The sequence below is a fragment of the Erpetoichthys calabaricus genome, chromosome 1 (assembly GCF_900747795.2).
Source record: "Erpetoichthys calabaricus chromosome 1, fErpCal1.3, whole genome shotgun sequence".
Taxonomy (NCBI): Eukaryota; Metazoa; Chordata; class Cladistia; order Polypteriformes; family Polypteridae; genus Erpetoichthys; species Erpetoichthys calabaricus.
In genome coordinates this window covers 69,834,622-69,853,174 of record NC_041394.2, presented here as the reverse complement: position 1 = coordinate 69,853,174, position 18,553 = coordinate 69,834,622, and the positions used below count along the sequence as shown (strand labels likewise).

The 18,553-nt window shown below is 37.2% G+C and overlaps 1 protein-coding gene across 1 annotated transcript in view; it reads left to right on the top strand.

Moving 5' to 3' along the window:
• The window catches only part of LOC114669376 (H-2 class II histocompatibility antigen, A-U alpha chain), a 54,755-nt gene that overhangs the window by 9,678 nt on the left and 26,524 nt on the right, over positions 1–18,553 (top strand). The window contains exon 2 of the mRNA XM_028825592.2: positions 15,178–15,432. Within this exon, the coding sequence (XP_028681425.1) occupies positions 15,178–15,432 (255 nt within the window). The remainder of the gene's footprint in view (positions 1–15,177; positions 15,433–18,553) is intronic.

Here is an 18,553-nt window from a genome sequence, read left to right as displayed (position 1 = left end):
ACATGTAATGTCACTTCTCAGACAGAAACAAGCGATTACGTTTGAAGATAACTACACTCACATTTTCCCGGATTTCTCACCCTCAACAGCTGCTAAACGTCAACTTTTTACAATACAATACAATACAATTTATTTTTGTATAGCCCAAAATCACACAAGAAGTGCTGCAATGGGCTTTAACAGGCCCTGCCTCTTGACAGCCCCCCAGCCTTGACTCTCTAAGAAGACAAGGAAAAACTCCCAAAAAAAACCTATTAGGAAAAAATGGAAGAAACCTTGAGAAAGACAGTTCAAAGAGAGACCCCTTTCCAGGTAGGTTGGGCGTGCAGTGGGTGTCAAAAGAAGGGGATCAATACAATACAATACAATACACAGAACAGAACAAATCCTCAATACAGTATAAAAATAAAAATTTCAGAAGTACGGAGCAGAATTTAACAGTAGATGATATCACATAAGAAGATTTGGATATATTTAGAGTCCTGGAGACCTCATCCATCAAGCTGCCTCCCCCATTTGGCCATTCCATGGCTGAAACAGCGCTGGGACAGCCAATCCGATGAAAGGACCCCTCCTTCCCACGATTCCTGTGATCCTCCATCAGGGATGACTTTACCTTAGGTAGGCAAAACAACTTGGCAGGTGGGCTGTGGCACCAAGTGCCACATTTGAGTACCGAGAAGAGAAACAGAATAGGTGAGGGTTAGTATCCAATTATAACTATCATGTTACTTATGTTTTAGTGCTAATGACTAACAACAGAGATGCAGTCTGTACGGTTAATCAGCAGCTCTAGTCAGGATTTGCTAAACTGAAGTTGTGAGTCTTCAGCCGGGATTTAAAAGCTAAGACCAAAGGGGCATCTCTTATAGTAGCAGGCAGACCATTCAACAGTTTAGGGGCCCTGTAACTAAAAGCTCGACCTCCCATTGTTATTTTATTAATCCTTGGAATCATAAGCAGACCGGCATCTTGAGATCAAATATGCGCTCTGGTTTGTAAGTCATGATATGTTCCGAAAAGTAAGCCGGACCTCCGCCATTTAATGCTTTATATGTTAAAAGGAGGATTTTGAAATCTTCCCTAAACTTAACCAAGAGCCGGTGTAAGGATTTAAGAACTGGAGTTATGTGTTTGTATATTCTTGTTCTTGTAATAATTCTTACAGCCGCATTTTGGATTAACTGGAGGCTGTATAGAGAACAGTTTGAACATCCAGTGAACACCGCATTGCAGTAGTCAATCCTACTAGAGATAAATGCATGAATTATTTTACAACATTAAACAGTGCTTATGGAAAGCCGAGATCGGAAAGTGCATATTCAAGACAAGCATTATATCATTATCACTACGGAGGAAGCAGAAAAAGAGTTAAGAAAACTGATCCCGACACTTTTTTGAAATACGATCGTGAGTCGCATCCTGTCATGGCATGGCAAAGAAGGTCTTGCCGGCTGTTTGATCCGCTTACAATCATACTGGTACAGTAATTATACATCCTTTTCCCTTCTCGGCCACTTTTTGTTTATGCTTTAATTACAATTATATGCGTATATATATGTATGTGTGGAAGAAATTAATAATTCTTTTTTTTTACTCTTCTAAAGGAGGCTGTTCAATATCATACCCTGTGTTTATTGTTATTGTTATTATTGTATTAGGGTTTACTATGCGCTTATCCAGGGCCACTTTTTAACACCATTCACTGAGTTTACTATTTTACTATCTAAAATTTGCTGAAGATTATATTTTATGCTTATAGTAATTGGACTGCATTGGCAATAGATATTTCAATTTTATTCCTCATACGCCGCTGCTGGGGAGCTTGTTTTGTTTTGGATGTGCTCTGTCTCTAGGTATGTCAGAGGACTGGGACTTTGGGAAGTGGGGTCCAGCCTCATGTGGGGCGGCAAAATGTGGGTTTGGGCGACTAGGGGGGAGAGAAAGAGAGCAAGCTATCTCTAATATTTCCTTATAACTGTTATAATTATAAGTGTCAACTTAACAATAGGCTTCATGGCAATAACTCCTGAGAAAATGGGAAATTAAGGTCAAAGCTGTCTTATTTTCAGATAAAACTAAAAATGACAATAAAAATTTAGAATCAATGTGTCCAAGACTGGACAGTTAACTTTGTGAGCTGGAATGTTAAACGCCTGAATCACAAATTAAAGAGAAAGAAAGTATTCTCTCACCTAACAAGTCTAAATGCTAAAATAGTATTTTTACAGGAGACCCACTTATTAAGCAAGGATCAGTTTCGGCTGCACAAAGACTGGACTGGCCAAATGTTCCATAATTCTGAATTCTTATACATAGAACAGTCTCATTTGTAGTATCAGATGTAGTATCTGATCCAGAACGGAGATATGTGATTGTCATAGGTAATTTATTTAACTGGAAAATTATTTTGATAAATATTTATGCACCCAAGCTCGATGATAGGGAATTCATGCAAAATGTATTTGCATCCATTCTCAATGTGAACACTCATAAAATTATAATGGCTGGGGACTTCAATCGTGTTTTAAATCCAGACTTAGATAGGTTTCCTGCCACAGGGGTGATGACATCTAACATTGTAAAGAAAATTACACAGTTTGTAACTGACCACAACTTATCAGACTCCTGGAGATTTCTAAACCCAAACTCAAGAGCATAATCCTTCTACTCACCAGTACATCATTGCTACTCAAGAATTGCTTATTTCTTTGTAGATAACAACTTCTTGCCTACGATTAAATCGTGTAAGTACAACGCTATTGTTATTTCTGACCATGCCCATTCAATCTTGGAGCTAAAATCATTATCCCCCTCATACTCATCTCACAGATGGCACCTTAATCCACTTTTATTAGCAGACAAAAACTGTAGAGAATTTATATCCAAGCAAATCGTTTTTTTAGAGACAAATACATCCTCAGAGGTTTCTGCAGGAACACTCTGGGAAACCCTGAAGGCCTTCTTAAGAGGACAGATTATCTCATATGTTTCCCATAGAAATAAATTGGAAACCAAGAAGGTATCAGAGCTAATCAAAATGAAATTACTTGAATAGATCAAGAACATGCCAGGTGTCCAAAGAAATTGAACAACTCATACTTAAATCAAAGCATCATTATTATGAACATGGAGAGAAAGCTAATAAGATCTTATCTCAACAAATCCACAAGCAAGCAAAGCAATCCCAGCAACACCAACACAAATGGAGACAAAATCATTGACCATAAAAACATAATGCACACATCTGGAAACTACTATAAATCCTTATATTCTACTGAGTTTAAAGAAGACAAGACACAATCTAATGCATTTCTGGACACTTTACAGATACCACAAATAAATACTCTTAGAGCAGAGGAATTGGATAAACCTCTGGCACTATCAGAATTACTAGGTGCTATAAACTCACTGCAGAGTGGGAAAGCAGCAGGCCCTGATGGCTACCCTTCCGAATTTTATAAGAAATTCTCAATTCAGCTAGCTCCCCTTCTATTAGCAAGATTTGCAGAAGCTAGAGAAAATAAAAATCTACCTCAAACTTTTCGTCATGCATTAATCACTGTCTTTCCTAAACAAAATAAGGACTTATTAAAATGTACATCGTATAGACCAATCTCACTTTTGAATAATCATCTATACTAATTAATAAAAGGCAAAGCCCTCACTGACTCACTGACTGACTGACTCACTCATCACTAATTCTCCAACTTCCCGTGTAGGTAGAAGGCTGAAATTTGGCAGGCTCATTCCTTACAGCTTACTTACAAAAGTTAGGCAGGTTTCATTTGGAAATTCTACGCGTAATGGTCATAACTGGAACCTGTTTTTTGTCCATATACTCTACTGGAGGAGGCGGAGTCACGTATCGCGTCATCACGTATTACGCCTCCTACGTAATCACGTGAAATGAAAACAAGGAAGAGATTTACAGCACGAGTCACACGCGGGAACGAAGGTAAATGACGTTAATTGTTGAGTGTCTTTTAATACTGTGTAATTGTTGAGTGTCTTTTAATACTGTGTAAGCATACATATTAACACATGTGCAATTAAACGTGTGCATTTACGGGGTGATTTCTCAGGCTTAAAAGCTCGCCTTTTATTAAAAAGGTAAATGCAAACTGTTTTCATTCTGAAGGGCACAAACCACGTTAGATTTCAGACGTTAAATGCGCAAAAATGTCGGTACACCAGATAAATAAGCGCAACATATTATCAGTTGTATTGTATGCTTACAATACATTTAGAAATGTGTTAATCATTAACTAATATTATGGGATGGTGTTTTTCGACTCGCACCTTGATTTAAACGATTGCATTTCTTGGTGGGTTTGCGTAGCTTATTGTCAATATCTTTACACCTCTTTTTAAGACTTAATTTAAAAAGGTTTTCTTTTCTTCTTAATTAAAATTTAAAAGCAATACTTCACCGCTGCGAAGCCCCTCTAGCGCTGACGTCCGAGGTTCGATTACCGTAAGCGAGTGCAGTGAGTGTGTACGCCTGATGAGCCAAGAATAAGGGGGAAAGACGTGTCGCGTACTCTTTGCATTATTTGACAGTAAACTATTTTCAACCATTCTATGATCTGCTTCTCACAACTGAAGGCACCGTGGCTGATGTTACCTGACTTGCTGGCCAACCATAAGCGTTACCTGGTAGGTAACCAGCCACTCACTTCACTCCCTTACGGGAATTGAACCTCGGATGTCAGCGCTAGAGGCGAAGCCCCTAAAATTGCGCCACGGCGTGTGGTTCGTTTATTTGACAACATGTAGATCGGGGTAATTACATTCACGGTATTCGTAGTCTGATTCACAATCTGATTGTATGGGTGGTTACCTACCAGGTAACGCTTATAGTTGGCCAGCAAGTCAGCTCGAAGTGATCACTCGAGTGAAGGCAGCTTCACAAAAAAACAGATCCTTAACAAACTGTTATTAGTATATTTTCCCTCAATTTAAAAAGGTTTTCTTTTCTTCTTAATAAAAATTTAAAAGCAGTACTTCGCCGGTGCGAAGCGCGTGGATTTGAGCGACTGATGCATACAGACATATTCATGAGTGCAGGTACTTCGGAAAGAAAGCACCGTGTAAACCTAAAGTTTAAATTAAGTTCATAGACCTACATAAGGTTGCCATTGATTTGAGGCAAGATTGCTTTTCTCCTGTACAACTATACGTTGCATTCTCAAGAGTGTGCTTGCACGGCTTGGTCATATTACAACCGGAGTGCTGAACTGACAACGTGGTATACAAACAGAACTATAACAATCATAATAAATGAACAAAAAAAAAAAAGCGAAGAACCCTTGGATTTAATAAAAAGGCTCCTTCCTTGGCGAAGCAAGGAAAAAGGAAGACCTTATATGGCGTTCGTTTATAAAACAGCGGAAAAGCTGTGTTAAGGCTGCTTCACAAAATAACAGATCCTTAACAAATTGTTATTGGGATATTTTCCCTCAATTTAAAAAGCTTTTCTTCTTAATAAAAATTTAAAAACAGTACTTCGCAGGGATTTAGATATATATATATATATATATATATATATATATAGATATATATATAGATGGATATAGATATATATATATAGATGTATATAGAGATATAGATATACTGTACATATATAGATATAGATATATGTATGTATGTCTATATATATATATGTAAGCTTATAAGTACTGCCTTACTTCTCTTTAAGAAAGGAAGATGTAATGATACTTGATTTAAACGATTCCATGTCTTGCTGGGTTTGCGTAGCTTATTGTCAATATCTTTACACCTGTTTTTAAGACTTATTGACTGAAACGGGCTTTCACGAAAAAAGTTAGGGCTTTGCTACAGGATACACCCTCCACAAGTTAAGCAAGTAAAAATAAAAGTATATATTTCTGTTTTATTTAAACCTTTTAAGTTCGTATGCATAGCCCCATTTGGCTGTTTTAGTTTTTTTTTCTTTCTTCAATAATATTTAATCTCCTTAAAGAAAAAGAACATATGCATTTTACTTTTTTTGTATCTCTTTAGTAATATTTTAGTGTAAAAGTATAACCAGTATTTAAACCTTTTATGTTACTTTATAAATTTATTTTACACAATGTTGAAAAATTAATAAGAAAGCTACATATTTTGGCAGCTGCTGCTTTAATTTTCAATGAAATGAAAAGAGCTCTCCAAGAGAAAACGTTAATGAAGAAGAAACAGTTTGCACTATCTAAAAAGGAGATACATTTATAAAGATTTGCTGCAGATAACTTAACTGAAAATAAATTAATAGTTCCTATGTATATAATACATATTTATCTATTTGACTTTTGCCTTTATTCCAGCAACTTGCAACATCTGAGGTACAATTTGATACATTACTTTTGTTTTTTGCAGCACAGGCAGGTGAAGTGACTTCCTCAGGGTCACACAGTGGTGTCAGTACCAGGATTTGAACTGACAAGCTCCGGGTTTGCTGAAATATTACTGAAGAAAGAAAAAAAAATGAAAACGGGCAAATAGGGCTATGCATACAGATGTCCATCCATCCATTATCCAACCCGCTATATCCTAAATACAGGAGCCAATCCCTGCCAACACAGGGCACAAGGCAGGAAACAAACCCCGGGCAAGGTCCCAGCCCACCGCAGGGCACACACACCCACACACCAGGGACAATTTAGAATCGCCAATGCACCTAACCTGCATGTCTTTGGACTGTGGGAGGAAACCGGAGTACCCGGAGGAAACCCAGACAGACATGGGGAGAACATTCAAACTCCACGCAGGGGAAGCGAACCCGGGTCTCCTAACTGGCACCTTTCACTGCGCCACCATGCCGCCCGCATACAAACTTAAAAGGTTTAAATAAAACAGAAATATATACCTTTATTTTTACTTCCTTAACTTGTGGAGGGTGTATCCTGTAGCATCCTGTAGAGGGGGCTGGGCGGTCTCATGACCTGGAACCCCTGCAGATTTTATTTTTTTCTCCAGCCGTCTAGAGTTTTTTTTTTTTTTTTTCTGTCTTTCCTGGCCATCAGGTGTAAAGCTAAACTTGCAGCACCGCTATTCAATTACACTTGCCTAACACCTCTCCTAAGGGGACATACTGTGGGATCTAGGCATCAGTCAAAGCACCAATCACAGGCCCGATTAGAAAGCGGGAAGCTGTGATTTGTCGTCTCCCTCCCATGTAACAATCACAGCCCGTGTTACAACGCACTATGTATATATGTATATATGTATATATGAAGAGGATGGATGGATGGATGTATATGTGTGTGTTTATGTATATGTGTATATGTATGTGTATATATATGTTGATATGTGTATATATATATGTATATATATGTTGATATGTGTGTATATATATATATATATATATATGTATATATATGTATATGTATATATATGTATATATGTATATGTATATATATATGTTTACAAAACCTCTTTAACACACTACTTCTCCGCTGCGAAGCGCGGGTATTTTGCTATATATATATATATATATATATGTGAATGTATGTATGTATGTATATATGTATGTCTTTATTTATATATATATATATATATATATATATATATATATATGTGCATATGTATATATATATATATGTGTATATATATATGTAGATATGTATATATTTATATGTATATATATGTACATATGTATATATGTGTAGATGTGTAAATTTGTATATGTATATATATGTATATGTAGATATGTATATGTAGATATGTATATATATGTATATGTATATTTATGTTTACATAACCTCTTTAACACACTACTTCTCCGCTGCGAAGAGCGGGTATTTTGCTAGTGTTAAGATATTCTCCAAAATCTTAGCTAGAAGGATGGAGAAAGTGCTGTCTTCGGTAATATCACAAGACCAAACATGGATTTATTAAAGGCACACACTTAGCTTCCAATCTTCAACGCCTGTTTAATGTAATATTTTCACCAACAAAGTCAAACACCCTGGAGATATTATTATCGCTGGATGAAGAAAAAGCATTTGACATGGTTGAATGGAACTCCCTTTTCACTACATTGGAGAAATTTGGGTTTGGTCCGAACATTTGTGCATGGATCAAACTACTGTATACCAATCCAGAAGCTTCAGCTTGTATTACCAACATTAATTCAGACTACTTTAAACTAGAGCGTGGTACCAGACAAGGATGTCCCTTGTCACCACTACTTTTTGCAATTGCCATTGAGCCACTGGCAATTAATTGTCAAAATGTTATTGAGATAAAGGGGATTATCAGAGAAGGACTGGATCAGAAAGTTTCTCTATATACAGATGATATGGTACCGTATATATCAGATCCACAAAATACTGTGCCTGCAGTCCTAACAGCACTAATAGAATTTCAAAAGATTTCATCATCAAATTCTTCCATGAGAACCATGAATACAATGAGGACTGATTGAGGTCATTTATGTTAGGTAGATTTCCCAGAGGGGACTGGGCGGTCTCATGACCTGGAACCCCTGCAGATTTTATTTTTTTCTCCAGCCGTCTAGAGTTTTTTTTTTTTTTTTTTCTGTCTTTCCTGGCCATCAGACCTTAATTTTATATTATGTTAATTAGTGTTCCCTAATTTTAATTCTTATTTACTTTGTCTTTTTTCTCTTTCTTCATCATGTAAATCACTTTGAGCTGCATTGTTTGTATGAACTGTGCTATATAAATAAATGTTGTTGTTGTCTCAGAATCAATTTGAATAAAAGTGTGCTTTCCCTGTGAATTCTCAAGCATACAATATTAGATTGGACACCTTCCCTTTTATCATCAGTTTAAATATTGTGATACTGATGCTATATAGCACCTGACCCGACACAGACTCACACTGAGGCACGTGTAAAACAATATGAACTTTTATTTTTCTTCACCTGTGGGGCACGTCTTCCCTGTGAACCCCACAGGCAATACACAGTCCCAAAAGCACTAAAGGCAACAGAAAACACTTTTCTGGCACCACGACTCCTCCCGTCTAGCTTCGTCTTCCACCTTCTGACTCTGGCCACTGAGCCCTTTTATAGCCCACCCGGAAGTCTTCCAGGTGCTTGACCACCTGGTCCCAATTGCACTTCCGGGTGGGGCTGAAGATATGTCCAGCCGGGCTGTGAAATCCAGGCACCACCCCCTAGCGGCCACCCCAGCTCCCCACCGGGCTGTGGAGGACTCCATCTCCTATGGAGCCCTGCGGGAGGTTGGGGAATCACCATCGGCCAGGGAGGCTGCCACCAAGTGTCCCGGGGGAGGTATTGAGTTGCCCCTGGTTGCACCCCCGGAACATATGCAGCAGGGGCGTCCCGGCCGGGTCCTGTTACAATACTTAGGGGTAAACATCACAAGTAAATATAAAGGTCTTTATCAACAAAATGTTGTCGTCTGTATGGAAAAAAATTAAGCAAGACTTGCATAGATGGTCAACCCTTCATCTCACTTTAGCTGGAAGAATTAACATTGTTAAGATGAATATCCTTCCTAAGCTTCTTTTTTTATTTCAAAACCTTCCAATATACATCAAGAGGTCGTTTTTTAAGAAATTAGATTCAACCATAACCTCATTTATTTGGAATTCAAAACATCCATGTATCCAGAGGGTGACCCTACAAAGACCTAAGGAAGATGGTGGCATGGCTTTACCTAACTTTAAATTTTATTAAAGGGTGGTGAATATACAAACTATAAAAACATGGACATGGACACAAATAGATGAACATACACAGGCTTGGTCCACAATGGAAATAAAATACTACAGTCAGTCAGTCAGTCATTTTCCAACCCAAATATCCGAAATACAGGGTCACGGGAGTCTGCTGGAGCCAATCCCAAGGCAGGAAACAAACCCCGGGCAGGGTGCAAACCCACTGCAGGGCACGCACACACACTAGGGACAATTTAGGATTGCCAATGCACCTAACCTGCATGTCTTTGGACTGTGGGAGGAAACCGGAGCACCCAGAGGAAACCCATGCAGACACGGGGAGAACATGCAAACTCCACGCAGGGACGACCTGGGAAGCGAACCCGGGTCTCCTAACTGCGAGGCAGCAGTGCTACCCACTGCGCCACCATGCCTCCCGGAAAATACTACAGTACAGTGAAATACGTTTAACGCGAAAACGCTTAAGATGAAATATTGGTTAACACGAAATAATACAACGGTCCCGACAAACTACTATGTATTTTCATGCATTTTTTTCTCTTAACACAAAACGAAAATCGCTTAACACGAAAAGATTTCCCTTCTGGGAATGAACAAAATACGGAAAACACCAGCCGCGCAGGCGAGATTTAAGAGGGGTGTGAAATAAAGGAGGCTAACTTGGCTTTGAAATACCCTCGGAATAGCCTGTGACACGAGCCAATTTTGTTTATCTAAGCTACTTTCACCCTCCACCCCTACAAACGCCACACAAAAACATCTCATCTCTCATCAATTAGCTTTGGAATTCGGTGACGAGTACATCGCAGTGTGAGTAAAAATCAGTGAGTTTGGTTCACGTTTTTTTTTTCTATTTTAGAAGAATTTTTTTTTACAAGCACAATGGCAAAGAGCTCAGGGGAAAGCAAACTGCTATTTCGGTTAAAATGAAGATGGAGCTTCTTAAGGCTGTTGATCAAAAACAGAAGACGAAAACGGAAATCTGTAAAGATTTTGATATTGCTATCTCTACATTATCAACAATACAGTAATTAAAAAAAAAAAAGAGAGCAAATTACGGAAATGTTTGAACGGAGTAAGTTTGAGCCAGAGCGAAAATGGATGAGAACGGCCAAGCACGAGGATTTAGAGACGGCTTTACTTGTTTGGTTCAAACAAGCGAGATCTCAGAATGCTCCCATTTTTATTAAATACATGCATATATACATATCTATGTAAATAAAATGTACTCTAATAAACTTAATTTTGTTGAATATACTGCATGTTTTGTTTTTTTTTGTAATATCCTTTAACACGAAATTCTTTTAACATGAAAAAATATTTCAGTCCTATCAGTTTCGTGTTAAACGATTTTCACTGTACTTCTTTATATTCCTTGCTATGCACCCCAATAAATACAAGTTATCGCGAATATACTAACAACCCAATTGTGCTTCACTCACTCAGAATATGGAATCAATGTAGGAAGTATTTTAAGATAGAGAAGCTTTTATCTGTGGCACCTCTGCATGAAAATCACCTTTTTCCACTCTCTCAAACATATGCAGTTTTTAATGCCTGGAAAACATTCAGGATTAAATCACTTAGAGATGTGTACATAGACAACGTCTTTGCTTCCTACAAACAATTACACTCCAAATTTAACTTTCTAGCAACACACTTCTTTCACTACCTTCAAATTAGAAACTTTGTTAAAAAGAACCTGCCCAATTATTCTCATCTCTCACCTTCCTCTATGGCGGAAAAAAAATATTGATCAGTTTCAAGGACTTCAACAGCATTTTCATAATATATAAAACTATTTTACAGTCCCTCCCTTTCAAAGATCCAAGAGAACAGTGAGAAAAGGATCTCTTACTAAACATTTCAGAAAAGGAGCGGAAAGTAGCCATGCACAGAATTCACTTGAGATCCTTATGCACAAAGCACAGAATTATTCAACTGAAAATTATATATTGAGTGCATCTCTCTCATTCAAAATTGTCCAAAATGTTTCCAGGGCAAGATCCAACCTGTGAATGCTGCAATCAAGTTCCGGCCTCACTATGCCACATGTTTTGGGCCCTCACCAACTTAACATCATTTTGGACCAAAATTTTTAAATGCCTTTTAGACAGCCTTGGGGTCACAATCCCTCCTAACCCATTAACAGCTCTGTGGAGAAGGACAAACAAACTGTAATTGCCTTTACTACACTCATGGTACGTTGACTTATCTTGCTCAACTGGAAGAATCCTAACTCACCTATTCTAAGTCAGTGGGTAACTGATGTTATATACTATTTGAAACTAGAGGATCTGTACAAAACTTTTTCAAAACCTGGCAGGATCTAATCAATAACATTTTAGAATAAGCATTTAAATTGAGGAAGCAGGTTCTCTCCCCTCTTTTACACCATTTATCTTTATTCATTTATTAATTTTATCTATTCACTTGTCTTTACTAGCATAAAGTTTTACACTACTGGCCTAGCTCTCTTTCTCTGGGGTGGGGGTTGATTTGTTTAGAATCTTTTTTTTTTTTTTTTTGTAAAACTTGAGTTATGTGTATGGAATGTTATTTGATTTTAATAAAAAAAAAAAGAAGTCTTACAGGCACATTTCCATAGCAGTGGAGTGTTGTACCGTGTTAGCCATAGATTGATACAGGAAAAAGTAGGCTGAAATGACACCTTTTATTGGCTAACTAAATAGATTACAAATGCAAGCTTTCGAGGCAGCTAAGGCCCCTTCATCAGGTTACTCCTTGCCTGATGAAGGGGCCTTAGCTGCCTCGAAAGCTTGCATTTGTAATCTATTTAGTTAGCCAATGAAAGGCACCTTTCCAGACACCTACTGAATCAGTTAATGGAAGCCCCAAGTCCGTAGCCCCTACAGGGCTAGAGATATGATTTTTTTGCGTCAGAACCATAAAGGGGTCTGACACACATATATTCTCAATAATCATTTTTTTTTCAAACAAAAAACATGATTTTACTTAATTTTTCCATGTTTTTCCACCTATATTTGCCAAATATTATTCTTAATATAAAAAAAAAATAGCAATTAAAGTAATATATACTTAATTTCCTTATTTTCTAATAAGTGATTTCCTTATTTCTTATTACCTAATAAGAGGGTGGGTGATCGGTTTTAATCTCTGAGGATTTAAATAAAAAAAACAATTCAGTGCATAGAGTGGGCTAAATACTAGTATATATACAATATGTAGAGCTTAGGGAGGCACAGCCACCTAATTTGGCAGCTGGGCTATTGCCCCAGCAATATTTGAGTAAATATTGCATTTGCTTTCTGGTTTCCGGTTTTGAAGATTTTTTTTCTTGCTTTGTTTGGATTTTCTAATTTGACAACAATAACAAAATGTATTTATATAGCACATTTTCATACAAATGATGTAGCTCAAAGTGTTTTACAAGATGAATAAAAAAGTTTCTAAAAATAAAAATAAGATTAGGCAATACTAAATAACAAAGAATAAATTAAAGTCCAATGGCCAGGAGAACAGAAAAAACAAAAAAACAAACAAAATCTGCAGAGGTTTCAATGCCATGAGACTGCCCAGCCCCCACTGGCCATTCTACCTAACATAAATGATCTCAATCAGTCCTCATCACTTTCAGGCTTCACATGAAAGAATTTGATGATGATGATCATGTGGACATCTGGCCTTTAATCCATCAATGTAGGGACATCACGGTGCTTTGATCAGGTGGTGGTGGCACAGATCACCACCACAGAAAAAACACAAAAAGAACAGCATAGAAAGTAGGGATTAGTATGGAGCCATGATAAAATTGATAATTCAATGCATATACAGTATATCAGGGTTACACTAAAATGTAGCTATGAGAAAGCCATGTTAAAATAATGTGTTTTTAGCAGTTTTTCAAAGTGCTCCATCATATTAGCCTGGCAAATTTCTATCGGTAAACTATTCCAGATTTTAGGTGCATTACAGCAGAAGGCCGCCTCACCACTTCTTTTAAGTTTAGCTCTTGGGATTATAAGCAGGCACTCATTTGAAGATCTAAGGTTACGATTTGGAGTGTAAGGTGACAGGCATTCCGAAATATATGATGGCATGAGATTATATAAGGCTTTGTAAACCATAACAAGTACAGTATTTTAAAATCAATTCTACTGTAAATGGCACGGGTAACCAATGTAGTGACATCAAAATTGAAGAAATGTGCTTGGATTTGTAGCTCTTATTTAAAGGTACTGATTCTGGTTAGCTGATTATTTTGTACTGTCAGATTTGCCATTAAGGCAAAGCCTCATTTTTGCCTTTTCTTACCATTGCCCTTTTTCTGCTCTGAGTTTTGTCATTACTTTTTAAAATTCTATATATATAAAGAAACTTTAAAAAACTTTTTGTTTATTTTACTGGGACCGGAAGTTTTATATTTTCCCTCTCTTCATTAATGTTGTCATTCTATTAAATTCTTTAAAAGCTTAAGCCCCATTTTGGGCCTGTGTAGATATGAAACCTGCCATTGTGTTTGTGTCTAAGCAATCTGGGAGGAGGTTTATCAAGTGGGCACAGACATGGCCTTTTGTGTGATTCATTTGACAGATACACATTCTCCTCAAGCACTCTCTAGTACAGTTTATGGAATTCTTGGTTTTGTCTAGGCCAGGGTATGAACAGAAAAGGAGCCCTAAATATCATGCTTTACACTTGGTATGAATGTTTCTGCTTTTTGCCAAACAATCCTACCTTTGTCTCATCCATCCAAAGAACATTGTTCCAAAAGTCTTTTTCATTATCTAGGTGTTGTCTGGCAAATTGCAATCATGTATTCTTCCTTGCATGTGGGGCAGAGTTGTGTAGTCTCCTTTGAATGGTTAACTCGTGCCTTTGACACTAAGAGAAGCAATATCGTTTGATGATTTCCAACAAGATCTTTCAATCAGTTGTTGGGCTGAATTTGGTAGGATGACCATAGCCTTGATAAGATTTAAAATTTCCTCCAATCGTTGCTGATGTTTTGAATAGTGGAATAATTAACTGCAAGTTATCAGGAAATTGTTTCAAAACCCTTCCCAGATTTATAGGTATCAGCAATCTTTCGTTTAAGGATCTTAGAGAGCTCTTGATCATAGCATGATGTACCCACGTACTTCAGTTTCTAAGACCAAATCACACCAGACTTCCATGTTACACTCTAGTGATGTTCTAACCATTTGTGCCTGTTTATATGCACCATATTTTAATGTTAGGCATTTTAATACAGTGCTGAAAGTTGTGGTGTACTGTCTTTTTCTACACAAGGAACCTGAATTTTTGATGATTTATATTGTAGGAATATGTGCAAAAAATTTTTCCAGGTATTTTTTTTTAATTAGATCTTAAATGGTTTAATTTTATTACAACATTTTTTATGTTGTCTATTTATTTAAACACACCAGATGACAAGTAAATGCACCAAGGTATGTGAAAATGTAAATATAAGTCAAATACTGCTTTCCTCTTGATTAATAACTAATGTTTAATTTACAGAACCACACATAGAGATGCGTGTAACTATGTGCACCTCTGGAAGCACTGAAACAGAAGATGAGTTGCAACTGGATGGGGATGAAGAATTATACGCAGATTTCATAAATAATAAGGTGGTGATGACTATCCCTAATTTTGTGGATCAATTTGGCGCAGATCCAGGATGGATGCAGGTAGCACAAGCTGACAAGCAGGTCTGTTTTAATGATCTTGGCATCAATATTAAAGCAGAGAAAAATCCACCTGAATCTAAAGGTAAGAATCATAACATATGTATCAGAATTCCTTGAATACTGTTTGTGAACAGGATTAAACAGTAGAGAAGTAATTTCCATATGACTTTGATCAAAGTGAATTTGAGTTTTAGGAGAAAAAAAGGATAGTTCGGCAAAGCATATTGACCTATGTCTGTTGAATCCAAAAACAGAAACTATTAAATCTATACAGACTTCTATTAAGTTGATATGTTGGTACAGTATTAGGCACTGCTGCCATACAGCTTCAGGGACCAAGTTTTAAATCCCAGCTTGGTCAGTCTGTATGCAGTTTGTCCTTGTTCATGTGGCTTTTTGTCTAGGTAATCAGGGTTTCCTCCCAAAATCCTCCAGTTTATAACTTATATTTAATATTCGAAGCCAGTAATTTAAATATTAAAAATGAATAAGCAAGGGACATTTTGTGGGAAATTCCAGAAGTCATACACTTAGTGTATGAGAGCAGCACCTGTAGATTTGTACCAAACAGCTCTCTCCAGTTTTTCATTTTCATTTTAACTTGTCCTAAGCCATGAAGTTGTACTTCCATCCATCCATCTATCCATTTTCAAACCTGCTTTATCGTTTATCTTTTAACCTACTTTATCCGCAAGGGAGCAGGAGCCTGTTCCAGCAAGCAATCAGGCCCAAGTCAGGAACAATCCCTGGACAGGGTACCAGTCCATTGTAGGGCTGGTATTGTACCTTTGCTCTGAAAATGCTAAATCATTGTCCTTATTCTCAAAATTCCTGAATGTAGGTCAGTAGCTTTCATTTCAATTCCAGTGTAATGCTTTGAATATTTGATGAAGGGCATCTTAATGACAAACTTGGCAAACTTCTATTTACCTTACAGAATATTTCCTCCTTTCTTGATAAACCTGCTACCTATATCAGACATTTCTTCAGTGTTCATTACTATCCAGCCTCACATATTGATTGATAAATTGAACAATATGAATGTTAATTCATATATTACAGTTTTTCTTGATTGCTTTGATGTAGTACTCAAATCAGGGTATCATTCTCACCACTCTTAATGCAGTTCTCAAAACAGTTCAGGCATTTCTCATAACACAGACTCACACATTCAAAGTCAGTCAATCACTTCAACACTGTGTCTAATGAATAAAAAACTTTCACCACTGTTTTAAGACTTAGACACCAAATGTTTTTATACTTTTATCAAAATCTTACCGACTTTGAAAAGAGTACTGCAAAAAAATGTAGGTCTAATGTAGAGTAAAAATGTTCAAATACAAAAATGACATGTGAAGGATTCTTTGAAACATTACACAATATTTAATGCTGAACCTTAGAAAAGCAAAATGATAAACGTTAAACTGTATGCATCAGAAAACAGACAGAGAAAAAATAAACAAACTTAGAACATAGTACCAGCTACTGTAGAGTACAGTAAAGTCACACTACATATATGAAGAGAAGTTTGCTTGTCTGATGTTTCAGGTTTGGCACACCACGACAGAATGGAACAAACAAAAAAACTTGCTGTAATTGTTAGTCCTTCATACAGTGCTGACTCCATCAGGCAGTATGCTATTGATTGTCAGAAAAAGGGGCGAGCATGATTATGCTGGAAGATTGGCAATCAATCAGTAAATGTGACATGGCCAATGATTTTCATTTATTTAATTTGGCATAGTCCGGTGATGAGATCAGCAACTGTGGTCAATACAATACAATACAATACAGTTTATTTTTGTATAGCCCAAAATCACACAGGAAGTGCCACAATGGCCTTTAACAGGCCCTGCCTCTTGACAGCCCCCCAGCCTTGACTGTCTAAGAAGACAAGGAAAAACTCCCAAAAAAACCTAGTAGGGAAAAATGGAAGAAACCTTGGGAAAGGCAGTTCAAAGAGAGACCCCTTTCCAGGTAGGTTGGGCGTGCAGTGGGTGTCAAAAAAAAGGGGTCAATGCAATACAATGCAGTACACAGAACAGAACAAATCTGACATACCCCTTGACTAGAAGTTGTGCAATATGAGTTTAGCTTTATAGTACTTACATTTTTTTTCATATTGTCTCTCTTACTATTTACACTTGTATATCAATGGACTGAGGCAAAACAATGATCATTGTTCCATTATCAAGTAAGCTTATGTATAGCTGGAGACAATGAAGGCTATTAGTTCAGTCAGCTGGACTGAGTCAAAAAACTTAACGAAATGGTATTTGATTTTTACAAACAGAAATCTGTATGCAATTTGTATTGCTGTCTACCTTAGTTCAGGGAGAGGAAAAGAAATAGTAACTGGAGAAGAACTTTGATAACAGTCTAAATTAGTATATGAAGGGTCTACTCATAATACATTTGGCACTTATTTTTTTCTTTACACTCAAATTGTTCAAAGGTCAAAGCTATTGAGAGCTAGGGGGTATTTTTCGTACGTGGATTAGTCATTTAGCCGGATGTAATTGTTGATGATTTGGCCTGATCCTGGATCTGTCGGTTTTTCAAAACTCTTGCTGGAAGTGTTGTCATAGCAACACATCCAAATCCTCAAACCTACTCGGAGCAGGTTTGTTCGATGTAAACAAGGATTAGCTCACATACTTAATCAGTGTCCGTGCATGAAATTCATTCAGTCATGGCTTAGCCGTTCATGAATGAGCAACCAATTGATATCGGTACGCAAATTATAAGAAGAGAATTTCATATAGAGAGGATTTGCGCAATCGGCAAGATCCTTTATTGCTCCCGGAGGAAATTCTTTTCGAAAGATACCGCTTTAGCCCAGGGGGAATATTGTACCTCAAAGATTTATTACCACCTTATATTCGAAGTCAAACTTTGTGAAGTCGGGCTCTCACAACCACACAGACAGTATGCATTGCTTTGAGGTTTCTTGCAAGCGGCACTTATTTTATATACTATAGGCGATGCAGAAAATCTATCTAAAAGTGCAGTTTGCCAGGCAATTCGTAAAGTCTGTTTGGCTCTGAAAGATTTCCTTCGGGTTTTCATAGTGTTTCCTGGACACCTGCGTGTGCAGACAATAAAACAGGTGTTTCATGCCATTGCAGGTAGGCAACACAGGCAAAAACACCCACAGTTCCATGAAACATCTCACAATCAGCCTAACATTCTTATTACCCAGG